Source organism: Polypterus senegalus, chromosome 2 (genome assembly GCF_016835505.1).
Source record: "Polypterus senegalus isolate Bchr_013 chromosome 2, ASM1683550v1, whole genome shotgun sequence".
Taxonomy (NCBI): Eukaryota; Metazoa; Chordata; class Cladistia; order Polypteriformes; family Polypteridae; genus Polypterus; species Polypterus senegalus.
In genome coordinates this window covers 263,526,632-263,539,690 of record NC_053155.1, presented here as the reverse complement: position 1 = coordinate 263,539,690, position 13,059 = coordinate 263,526,632, and the positions used below count along the sequence as shown (strand labels likewise).

Below are 13,059 nucleotides of genomic sequence, written 5' to 3'. Positions count from 1 at the left end.
TGCAAGTCGTCTTGGATAAAGACGTCAGCCAATTAACACTAGAATCCCTGAACCCTATGAAAAAACTCGTAATCCCAGGCCACCTTAAATCCCTTTGCACCTCTCCATCAGCGTCTTTTGTTTTGTAAATGTGTCAATCAGCACAAGCAGCAAGCAGCCTGCTATCCCATCACCCCCCTTGACGGAGCTCAACTTGGGCAAAAAGGGCTGCCAGCTTAAGCCAAGGCCCCTTATCTGCGTGTGAGGTGCCTGGAGTTGTATTGTTAATTAATAATACAGTAAATCGTCATTTAGAATACATGCATTTCATGTGTGTCCCGTGTTTAGAAAGATCTGGCTAAGTGTAGGCTGAAAGGAAATGCAAGAAATGCTGAACACAAACCTAAAGCAGAAACTTCTTCCAATTTATATTAATAATGACGTGAAGTGCATAATGCATGAGGACTTTAGTCTCAATATCAAATAAACACGTGCGCTTTTATTCAAAAATATAACCGAAGAAAACAAATCATTCAATTTACATGTTGCTGTCAATGAATTACAAACCCAAGCTCAATCGACAAGAAGGCTAATGCGTATTCTTGAACGGTGCAGAGGTCTGAGCTGCTGCCTTATAACTGAAAGGTTGCTGGTTTGAGTCTCAGCGCTTCGCCTTTTGAGTAGTGAGCTGCTATTATTATTACTATAATATAATAAACACATACATTTGATTTGAGTTTGTAACAGCCGGTGTAAATTTTGGCTACTTGTAAAAGTTAGCTCTTGTTTTTATTATTCAGTTTTATTCTCTCAGTGATGTTCACGTGGTACAACGAACGTGCCTCTCCCTCTCCCTCTCTGATTTGATGGCGTTTATCTCCATTCTTTTCACAAGAGCAGCGATGACATTTGTTTGTAAATGAATTGCTCAAAAAGCCCGCGACAAATTTTCTCAAAAAAAAATCTGCATTAAATCTCCTATAGAACATCTTGCAAAGGAATTCCCTCTAGGAGACCCCACCACTCAGCCACACATCCTCCGCGAGACGGCAGCAGAACTCGGAACCTTTGGATTACAGAGGTGTCTGCTCTACACGAGAGCTCTTCTGGTGCCCTAGTCCTGCTGTTCACAATGTGCTGCTGCTACCGTAAGGAGGATGAGGAGCAGAGACATGAAGAAGTGTGTGAACAAGTAGTGCCCCCTTGCAGTTAGAAACCCATTGAGATAATGGTGTTGTCCTTTTGCACAGTGACAGAACATGGAACTAAGCAATGGAATCCAGTGATGTGAGTTCAAATCAGTGTCTCAAGGGGAATGTGGATCTGAGAAAGGGAGATGCCTCCTTGAGCGGCATGAGGACTGAAATGGCAGTCCAGGGTTAAAAGTCAAAAGACTCAGCGACTGCTCGGACATACTTACATGTTGAAATGTATTGAGACAAGCCTGCAAAAACTCTGAGGCCTTCTGTCATGTCAATAGTGAACAGCAGCCCAAGGCGCTATATGAGTGCAGAGCTGCAGGATGCCCATAGATTTTATAGATCTGGAGCAGTTATGGATTAAACATGTCGTTCAGGAGCAGAGGACTGAGCCTGATGCCTCATGGGGTCCAGTTTCACAGCCATTAGAACACACTGCCTGCTGGTCCTTACAGAAAGCCGTCAATGTGATGGACGATTGGTGACGTTTTCTATTTCAATTTTCATTTTATGTAATGGCTGTGGTGCAGCTCCCAGATCTCACTGACCTTAATGAGTAACGTCAGTTTGGTCCCTTTCTCCTTATTGTGCACCTTTATGAAGAAGTGTTCAGTGTGACTTTTCACATCCAGCTGTATAATCTGACATTCAACATTTTATATTTTGGATTTTTTACAGACATCCTCAAGAGATGGCCCAAGTGGCACTGCTGTATTTGTGCGCTCTTGTCAAGATCATATCTGTCTACTCGGCGGCAGACAATCCGTGTCTTGCCGGCATTCCTGGTATGCCAGGTTCACAAGGACTTCCGGGCAGAGATGGCAGGGATGGAGCATATGGACCCAAGGGTGAAAAAGGAGACCCAGGTGAGAAGATACACCTCGTAAATGTTATACCAAGCTAGTGAGTGCAGAACTGGATTTGCGCTTCTTGAGCACAACGTGCCATTCTCCTGCCTCATGTCCCCAAGTGTAAGCCATTTCCACATTACCAGGCCATTAAGAGCCTCGTTTGACCCTAATTTGGACAGCACTTGGTGGGTCAGGGCCAAGAAGCACTCGACGAGAAGCCAGCGCCCTTCCACAAGCTGTTCTAGAGACCCAAAGACCCATAGACAGCCAAGGCCCTGGACAAAGTGAGGCTTCTTTCTAGAGAATAGGGAAGTCCCACAGCATGCCACCCTGGTGCACTCATCTGGCCATTTCATTTTTCATCCTTTCTAGTGCTATGACTGCTTTATCTTGGTTTCCTACTATAATAATGGCCCAGTCTTTAATGTGATGACTTCTGTGCAATAAACCATCAACACAAAATACAAAACGAGACAACACGAGAACACCACTAACCACCATTGTGCATTACAGAGTGCCATATGTTGAAAATCGTCTGCTGGCACAGAGGTTATAAACATCATCATTTTGGAAGTTCACATCTTCTTAGTTAAGCATGTTTCTCTATTTTGGACTGTCTTTTCTGTAGCTGGGATTCCAGTCTAAATGTCGATGAGGAGAGTTTTACACATTGAGAGTGAAGGATTGGACCATACATTGTCGATTTGGTTACGTCCGAATCACCATCTCTACGTAGTTATTCTCAGATATGTACCGAATCGACTTGGAATTGCTTGTTAGTCAACTCTCGAGTAAAATATTCCATAGCAATTACACTCCATTACTTCCTGCAGCTCGAAATTGTAAGCGAGCAGATGAGCATGTGGCACGTTACTGGCACAGCCAAGCGAACTTAATGATGTGTTTGGTTAGATCAATCGAGGTGGCCACTTGTGATCACATGCTAAAAAAATCGACGCAAACTTCTTCGCCACTCATTGCAACTTAGTCATTTGTAAGTGAAAATAAATAATTTGTGTTTTGTTAATTTAATAAGCGTTTCTCGAATTGTTATTTTTTTTCTCCGAGTTTATTTTAGTTCGGCCACAGATGAAACGGACAATCGAAGGAAAGCCTTCAACAAGTCCCCAATTAACAAATCAGCGAAAAACATCGAGAATGTATCATTCCGACTTCTTACAGATTGGCATGGAATGGTGACAAAGGAGATCCATGCCCACAGTGCATTGTTTACTGTGAAATTCTCACAAATGAGAGTATGTGACCGAAAAACCTACTTTGGCATATTGAAAGAAGGCGTCCAGGCTTTCTCAAAAGGAAACTAAAACAGTTCAATTAAATACATTGAAAAATAAGCTTTCTCATTTCACCAGCCTCAATGAAAAAACTATGCATGCTTCATACCTCATTAGTTTGCAAATTGCACAACCTGGAAAGGTGATAAAAGATGATGGTGGAGTGAGTTATGTTTGATGACATGAGCTTGAAAGAAGTTGAATCAATTCCACTATCCGATAACACGGTTAAATGTCCCTGTGGTAGAAGATCAGCTTATCAACAGAGTTATGGCGAGTACATTTTTTTCGTTGCTTCTGGATGAGTCCACCGGAGTGCAAGAGTTGTCTCAAACGATTGTTTCCATATAATTTCTATGAAACTAATAATTGCATGACGATATGTTTTTTTGTGAACCGATTATTCCCAGGGAGGATGTTTTCCAGGCTATGGATAAGGGTGTGCAGTGGATGAATTGTATTGGTATAAGCCTAGACAGTGCATGGGCTATGTGCGCAAAAATAGGGGGATTGTGACTTGAGTTTCTTAACTAATTCACAATGCATCAGGCACTCACTGCAGTCTTCACAGAGAGGCATTAGTATCAAAGGCTACAGTATGTCAGATGCTGTGAAAATCATACATTTCAGCAACACTAAGGCGTAATAGTAGTAACGCTGATTTAAAAAAGTTTGAGAAGAGATGGGAAGTTTCCATAAATTGCTGCTTCTGCACACAAACTCATCAGAGTCATCAAACCAGGCAACATTTTTACAATCTTCTATTGTCCAGCTTAGTTAAGCCTGTACGAACTGTAGCCACAGATGACTGTTCATAGCTGATAAGAGTGGCACCCGGTGTGGTCTCCTGCTGCTGCAGCCCATCTGCTACAAGGTTTGACATGTTGTGCATTCAGAGATGTTCTTCTGTATACCTCAGTTGTAATGAGTGGCTATTTGAGTTACTGTTGCCGCTCTATCAGCTTGTACCAGTCTGGCCATTCTCCTCTGACCTCTGACATCAACAAGGCATCTTCGCCCAGAGAACTGCAGCTCACTGGATATTTTCCCTTTTTCAGACCATTCTCAGTAAACACTAGAGATGGCAAGAATCCCACTAGATCAGTGGTTTTTGAAATACTCAGGCCAGCCCATCTGGCACTAACAATCATGCCACGTTCAAAGTCACTTAAATCACCTTTCTTCCCCATTCTGATGATCGGTTTGAACTTAAGCAGGTCGTCTTGACAATGTCTACATGCCTTAATGCATTGAGGTGCTGCCCTGTGGTTGGCTGATTAGATATCTGTGTTAACAAGCAGTTGAGCAGGTGTACCTAATAAAGTGGCCGGTGTGTGTAGTTTTGCCTGTCAGTTTAACACACTTATCCATCTCTTTCTACCGAAGCTTTGAGAGTGCTGCTCCCTTTCATGACTTCATACACGTGTGAAGTTGAATTTATGGTGACGGTACCAATCAAAACAAAATTCTGAAGTAAACTACAATCAAATTCATTGAGCCTGGAAATGACTTGCATCAATGTAGATGTCAAAGACGTCTTCAGCAAAAACTGAAAACAAGTACTTTCTTCTCACACACACCTCATTCCGTATCTGAGAAGTAAATGTATAAATTAAGTAGGTATATTCAATAAAAAAATGAAGAAGTAGTGAAGCAATATTTTTTGTTCACAACATATGCAGTACAACCGGATAAGTACCGGAGGGCTGCTGTTTTCAAAAGTTTGCAATGCCCTGCTTTATAAGAATGAGTCAACAAAATGACAAGGCTTTTGTTCATTTCTGGGATATTATTAAGATGATTGTGGGTCACAGATTTTTATGAACATTGTCATATATCTTGTCATGTTTCAGCCAGCATTCTCCCCACTGGCTGGTGTTCACAGTTGTCTTTTGTGTCAGTATTGTTTAATTTTGTATTAATGTTTCTGTTGTTTATCTGTTGTGTGTGTTTAGAAAGGGGGCGTGGCCTAGGTAATGTCCTTTGTGTTTTGTGGGTGGATCCCAAGGGCGGGGCCACCTGCCAATCACCACCAGGAGTGGCCTTCCAGCCTATTTAAGGGGGGTACCGGACCCCCTGATAAGAGCTGTTCGGTCTCTGTACAACCGGTGTCAGAGCTTGGTCCGCATTGCCGGCAGTAAGTCGAGCCGGTTTCCAGTGAGAGTTGGACTCCGCCAGGGCTGCCCTTTGTCACCGATTCTGTTCATAACTTTTATGGACAGAATTTCTAGGCGCAGCCAGGGTGTTGAAGGGGTCCGGTTTGGTGGACTCAGGATTGGGTCACTGCTTTTTGCAGATGATGTTGTCCTGTTTGCCGTGATCTTCAGCTCTCTCTGGATCGGTTCGCAGCTGAGTGTGAAGCAGCTGGGATGAGAATCAGCACCTCCAAATCCGAGAGCATGGTCCTCAGCCGGAAAAGGGTGGAGTGCCCTCTCAGGTTTGAGGGAGAGATCCTGCCCCAAGTGGAGGAGTTCAAGTATCTCGGGGTCTTGTTCACGAGTGAGGGAAGAATGGAGCGTGAGATCGACAGACGGATCGGTGCAGCATCTGTAGTAATGCAGGCTCTACATTGGTCTGTCGTGGTGAAAAGGGAGCTGAGCCGTAAGGCAAAGCTCTCAATTTACCAGTCGATCTACGCTCCTACCCTCACCTATGGTCATGAGCTATGGGTAGTGACCGAAAGAACGAGATCGCGAATACAAGCGGCTGAAATGAGTTTCCTCCGCATGGTGTCTGGGCTTTCCCTTAAAGATAGGGTGAGGAGCTCAGTCATCCGGGAGGGGCTCAGAGTAGAGCCGCTGCTCCTCCGCATCGAGAGGAGTCAGATGAGGTGGCTCGGGCATCTGATCAGGATGCCTCCTGGACGCCTCCCTGGTGAGGTGTTCCGGACACGTCCAACCGGGAGGAGGCCCCGGGGAAGACCCAGGACACGCTGGAGGGACTATGTCTCCCGGCTGGCCTGGGAACGCCTTGGGATTCTCCCGGAAGAGCTGGAAGAAGTGGCCGGGGAGAGGGAAGTCTGGGCCTCTCTGCTTAAGCTGCTGCCCCTGCGACCCGACCTCGGATAAGCGGAAGAGGATGGATGGATGGATGGATTTGTCTCAGCCCTTTGAGTTTCTAGTCAGGGTTTTTGACTTACTTGTGCTGCCCAGATCACAACATATTTAATTTTTGGAAATGAGAAGAAGACAGAAACATTTAGAGGGAAATCAGGATGGCATGGTGTCAACAGGGCTGCCATGGCAATAAGGAGACTGGGGTTAGCATCCGGGGTGCTCCCTGCATGGAGTGCGTCCGTGTTCATGTGGATTTCCTCCTGGGGCTCCAGTTTCACCCGCACAGTCCAAAGACAAGTAGGTTAAGTAAACTGCCGTTGTTTTGGGATTCTGTGTCTGGGTGTCTAGCAGGGTAATGGATGAGCTCTCTGCCCCAGTGCTGTCCTTGTCTTGCGCCCAATGATTGATAGGATAGGCTCCTGCTGCCCAGCCCAACCCTGCCCTGGATAAGTGGATTCAAAAAATGGATGGATAGACGGAGAGAAACTGGGAGAAAAGCACACTGTGGGTGGGAGTAATAAATCACCAGAAGTGGAAAAGATGAAGTAATTGGCACTTGTAGCAGAGACGGGCATTTCGAGTCACTTTACTGGTTTGACTCTTTTGAATTACTCATTTAAGTGAATCGATTATCTTGATTCATTTCGAGTTAACTTAAGATTAACATTCGTGGAACATCACAAATGTATCATTTAATAATTTGTATTATTATGCAGTGTGGAAGGGCACTTCATCCTACTGAAAGTGGCCACTGCCATCAGGGGATGCCCATGAAGGGGTGTATGTGGTCTGCAACAATCATTAGGTAGGTGGTACGTATCAAAGTAACATCCACACGAATGCCAGGACCCAAGGTTTCCGAGCAGAACATGGTCCAGAGCAACATCTGCCTCCACTGGCTTACCTTCTCCCATCCTGCTGCCATCTCTTCCCCAGGTATATAAAGCACACGTGCCCAGTTATCCACGTGATTCATCAGATGAAGTCGCCTTCTTCCATTGCTCCGTGGTCCAGTTCTGATGTTCATGTGGCCGCTCTGACCAGTCTGTGGATAAGCAGCGAGGTGCAATGCACTGTGTGCGTCTTTCCCTCAAGGCTAGCATTACGTTTTTCAGCCATTGGTGTTACTGTAGCTCTTCTGTGGGATCAGACCAACCACATCAGTGAGCCTTTGCTGTCCACGACCCAGGTGCTGGCTCACTGGTTGTAATTTTTCTTGGACCACTTTTGGTAAGTTCTAAACATTACATACCGGGAACACCTCATGGAGATGCCATGACCCAATCATCTAGGCATTACTATTTGGCCTTAATCACGCTCAGGCGCTCAGATCCGTACGCTTGCCCATTTTTCCTGCTTCCGACACTTCACTTTCTAGAACTGACTGTTCACTTGCTGTCGAATTTATCAGACCCCCTGACAAGCGTCGCTGTAACGAGATAACCCGTGTTATTCACTTCACCTGTCACTGGTTTTAATGTTGTGGCTGAGGGTCTGCATTTGTGTATATAAATCCTTAATGGATTCTTACTGACAAGATTGTTTTATTGTTTCATAGGACCACGTGGAGAAAGGGGTCTAATTGGCCCCCCAGGTAAAGTTGGACCTCCAGGATCTTTTATTCAGCAAGAACAATTAATTGGAGTAGTCGGATTCCACGTGGGCCTAAAAGATGGCTTTCCGACTCCTGGCTCACCGATTATATTCCCCCATGTCTGGTATAATGACCAAGATGCATACAGTACAGAGTCGGGTATGTTCACTGCCCCTCTTTCTGGACTCTACTTCTTTACTTACCACATCACGGTTTTCAAAACAGATATGTGGGTGACACTACGGAAGAACAGCGGCATCATTCAGTATACGTACAACAGTAACGATTTTTCCAAAAGCCTCCAAGCCTCTGGCTCTTCTCTTCTGAAGCTGAATAAAGGAGATCAAATCTGGCTTCAAGTCCATGAAAACCGCAATGGCCTCTACGCCGACAACGATGATGACACCACTTTCAGTGGCTTTCTGCTGCAGCAGCTTCCATCATAGGGCCCACATGAAGCGTAATTAGAGTTCTCCATGCATTTTGTGCCCTTCGCCCTTACAGAGGTAATGTCCTGCATGGCGTTTATGCCTCTTTTTGATGGTATTATTCAACGTAGAACTGAGACTCCCAGTCTTGTATTTCATTGTTCAGTGCGGCGATCAGGCATATTAATCTTGATGTGATCATTCACTTGGGGGTCAGTTTCGGTTAATGTAGTGGTCCTAAGGAGGGAGGCAATGTAACAGTACCCAAAATAAAATGAATAAACAGACACGTCTTCAGCCGTCCTGTGGTTGTTTCGAGTGGTGGAAGTGCTGGATGCCAATGAACTCTGTAGTGCTGGCCACCATTTCTGCCTCCTCGCCCCGTAAATCTCCTCAGATGCCTTAACAACAACATTTATTTATATAGCACACTTTCATACAACAATGTAGCTCAACGTGCTTTACAAGCTAACAAAGAGAAAGTTACAAGAAAAGAAAAACAATTTTATTCTGCAGTAATATTGAAGAAGTAACAACAAAACAAGGTAAGGTCAGCAGGCCGACTATTGAGTGTATGTTTGGTGTGGCAGCAGAGCCTGAGCGGAAGGGCAACGCTGCCATCTAGTGTTGTCTTGAGGGATGTGCAGTTTAGTGGAACAATTAGTTTAAAGCAGGGATCTCAAACTCCAGTCCTGGAGGGCCGCAGCGGCTGCAGGTTTTCATTCTAACCCTTTTCTTAATTAGGGACCTCTTTGTACTGCTGATTAACTTCTTTTGTTCTTCAAGACTCAGACCTCTTAATTGTTTTATTTTTCCTTAATTAACTGCCAAAACAATAGCGAGATACAAAATGAGCCAAAACATGACCAGCAAACTGTGTCCATCATACAATATCTGAAAATAAAAGAAAGATGTCAAGAATGTTGATCTGCTCAGGTCCACAAAGCACTTTAACAGAGTTCTTAGAAAAGAGAAAAGCAACAAATTCAGAAATGTCTGCTATTGTATAAGAGAGCAGCAACACGCCATGGAATTAAAGAATGGGTTTAATTAACAACAAGACTCGGTGCCTAATTAAGCAACTGGTTGGAGTGAAATTGTTTGAAATTTGAGGCCCTGACTTAGTTGGTCTTCTGCTGGCTCACTCACTTCACATTTCATTTCTGTTTAAGGAAAGAAATGAAGCAATTCAGAGGAACGATGAAGACATTAATGAAAACAAATCTTTAAAAAAACAAGTCAATTAAAATGAATTCAAAAGAAGTTAATTAGCAGCAAACACAGGTCATTAATTAAGATAAAGGGTTAGAATTAAACCTGCAGTCACTGCGGCCCTCCAGGACTGGAGTTCGAGAGCCCTGCTTTAAACCGTCACACGATACGTGTGTCTGAAACACGGTAGGTAAAGAAGCATCTTTTCAACAACACAGAACACATTGTGAGAGTCAGAAAGGTGGCCACACAGCAAGAGAAGGACATCCAGCCAGAGGCAAATACTTGAAAATGGCACATTAAGGTCAGCATGGAGCACAGACGGACAGACGGACAGCCAACTACACATCACCATTTTGAAAATGGCACAAGAAAGTCAACAGGATAAGGTAAATGAAAGTTTATTTTCATAAAAAAAAAAAGGAAAGGTCAAGAAATAGTGATGAAATATGGCTGGAAGGGACTGCCTGTTTCATCAAGTCTGATTTCATCCATTCCTTGTCCGCCTTGCCTCTGCTAATGGACCACGATTGACCAGCGAAGTTCACCAGCTCCACTGCAGATAGCCATAATGGCAGCAACATTTTGAACTTACTGTACTCTTCCCCTTGACTGATTACAATTACAAATATTAATAAACACCTATTTGCTTCACTGCAATTATGGTATGGAGAAAGGTAGTCTGGTGACTTAGTCTCACTAAAAAAGGTACCATAGCTCATCGGATGATACGTAACTCTTCTCAGCCATGTTCCTATGTGGTCTGCTCCACTGAAGAGCAGTGCAGCACTCAGCTAGCCTGATGGCCACCAGTTTTTGTTTCGCTCTATTGAGCTGCAGCTGACATGTAGAGACTCTGGCCTCGGCCCTTCTGCACACTGAAGCCACTTTTCAAGCTAAGGCAGACAGATCAGCAGCCCGTTAAGGGAAAGCTTCTTTTTAAAACAGGTGGCTTTTCATCCCAGATTTATGGCCCACCTCTGTCTTAACCTTTTTACCATTCTGTCATGATACAATAAACACAAGACATGCGACGCTCCAATCTTCTCTTTGAGTGGTCAAACACCACACACTTTACTCCCCAACGCATCCTGGAGGGCCTCAGTGGCTACAGGTTTTCATTCTAACCCTTTATCTTAATTAATGACCTGTGTTTGCTGCTAATTAACTTCTTTTGAATTAATTTTAATCGACTTGCTCTTGAAGACTCAGAAAACTTGTTTCTTTTTCCTTAATTAGCAGCCAATGCTAAATGAACCAAAACATGACCAGCAAACTGTGTCCATCTTACAATATCTGAAAATAAAGAAAGGTGAAGGGCTCAGGAATGTTGATCTGCTCAGGTCCCCAAAATATTTTAAGAGTACTCTTAAAAATGAGAACAATTTCCAATTTCGTAAATGTATGCTATTGCACAAGGAGAGCAGCAAAAAGCCATGGAATTAAAGAATGGGTTTAATTAACAGCAAGACTCGGTGCCTAATTAAGCAACTGGTTGGAGTGAAATTGGTTGGAGTTTGAGGCCCTGACTTAGTTGGTCGTCTGCTGGCTCACTCACTTCACATTTCATTTCTGTTTGGGTGCCATTTAAGGAAGGAAATTAAGCAATTCGGAGGAATAAATCTTAAAATGCAAGTCAATTAAAATTAATTCAAAAGAAGTTAATTAGCAACAAAAACAGGTCACCAATTAAGAAAAGGGTTAGAATGAAAACCTGTAGCCATTGGGGCCCTCCAGAACCAGAGTTGGGGACTCCTGTTCTAGGGGATTATCAAAATATACAGTATGAGTGGTGTTCATAGAAGCACACACCCTAAAATTATTTAAATGCTTGCTATACTGGAAAATTTTTAGAAAACTCATGTAGGGTTGATGAGGAATTAAAAAAAAAAAAGAGTGGGAAGTCACCCTGAGCGAGTGATAATGCCTCATGCCAGTCTCCCCCCATGGAGACCGTCGTCAGACTGTCAGCAGCACATCAAACTTAATTTTGGCCAGTTCTGAAGGGTCAAGTAGTGAAGTATCAGTGTTCTGTTACTCCACGATATGCCCACTTATTGAAGAAACCTTTATCTCAATTGTCATCTCTAATCTTCATTTACCATCAAAAAGCTTCAGTGAATTGTTTCTCTGCAACACCTGCCTTCTTATTAACTCCAGTGCTGGTGCTCCTTAGCCTCCTGGCTGATTTTGAGACAATAAACATCAAAACTGTTTTGAACTGCCTGGTGAGCTATACTGGCGTTACAGGAACTTGGATACACAACTGGGACTCCATTTACCTCGGGCTGAGCACTTGTGTATCCCTCTGTGTTCCTTTCTTCAATATCTGCATGCTTCTACATGGCTACCATATGCAACCACAAGGACTGATGTCCTACACCCAGCATCACAACAAAGTAACTCCTGATTGGACATAAGGAAGCAGAGGGTGATGGTGCGAGGAACCTCATCAGAACTGGCCGATGTTCAGAGTGGTGTTCCACAGGGGTCAGTGCTAGGGCCGCTGCTATTTTTAATATATATAAATGATTTAGATAGGAATATAAGTAACAAGCTTAAGTTTGCAGATGATACCAAAATAGGTGGATTAGCAGATAATTTGGAATCCGTTATATCATTACAGAAGGACTTGGATAGCATACAGGCTTGGGCAGATGTGTGGCAGATGAAATTTAATGTCCGTAAATGTAAAGTATTACACAAAGGAAGTAAAAATATTAGGTTTGAATACACAATGGGCCGTCGGAAAATCAAGAGTACACCTTATGAGAAGGATTTAAGAGTCATGGTGGACTCTAAGCTATCAACTTCCCAACAGTGTTCAGAAGCCATTAAGAAGGCTAACAGAATGTTAGGTTATATAGCGCCTTGATCTGTGGAGTACAAGTCCAAGGAGGTTATGCTCAACCTTTATAATGCACTGGTGAGGCCTCATCTGGAGTACTGGGTGCAATTTTGGTCTCCGGGCTACAAAAAGGACATAGCAGCACTAGAAAAGGTCCAGAGAAGAGCGACTAGGCTGATTCCAGGTCTACAGGGGTTGAATTATGAGGAAAGATTAAAAGAGCTGAGCCTTTACAGTTTAAGCAAAAGAAGATTAAGAGGTGACATGATTGAAGTGTTTAAAATTAAGAAGGGAATTAGTACAGTGGATCGAGACTGTTATTTTAAAATGAGTTCATCAAGAACACGGGGACACAGTTGGAAACTTGTTAAGAGTAAATTTCGCACAAACATTAGGAAGTTTTTCTTTACACAAAGAACGATAGACACTTGGAATAAGTTACCAAGTAGTGTGGTAGACAGTAAGACGTTAGGGACTTTCAAAACTCGACTTGATGTTTTCTTGGAAGAAACAAGTGGATAGGACGGGCGAACTTTGTTGGGCTGAATGGCCTGTTCTCGTCTAGAGTGTTCTAATCTATACTAATAAAAGGCAAAG

At 43.5% G+C, this 13,059-nt stretch overlaps 1 protein-coding gene across 1 annotated transcript in view; it reads left to right on the top strand.

Moving 5' to 3' along the window:
* The window catches only part of LOC120524488 (complement C1q and tumor necrosis factor-related protein 9A-like), a 37,989-nt gene extending 29,300 nt beyond the window's left edge, over positions 1 to 8,689 (top strand). Inside the window, exons 6-7 of the mRNA XM_039746324.1 lie at positions 1,857 to 2,044; positions 7,939 to 8,689. Of these exons, the coding sequence (XP_039602258.1) occupies positions 1,857 to 2,044; positions 7,939 to 8,420 (670 nt within the window). The 3' untranslated portion in view covers positions 8,421 to 8,689. The remainder of the gene's footprint in view (positions 1 to 1,856; positions 2,045 to 7,938) is intronic.
* Positions 8,690 to 13,059: the final 4,370 nt, after the last annotated feature.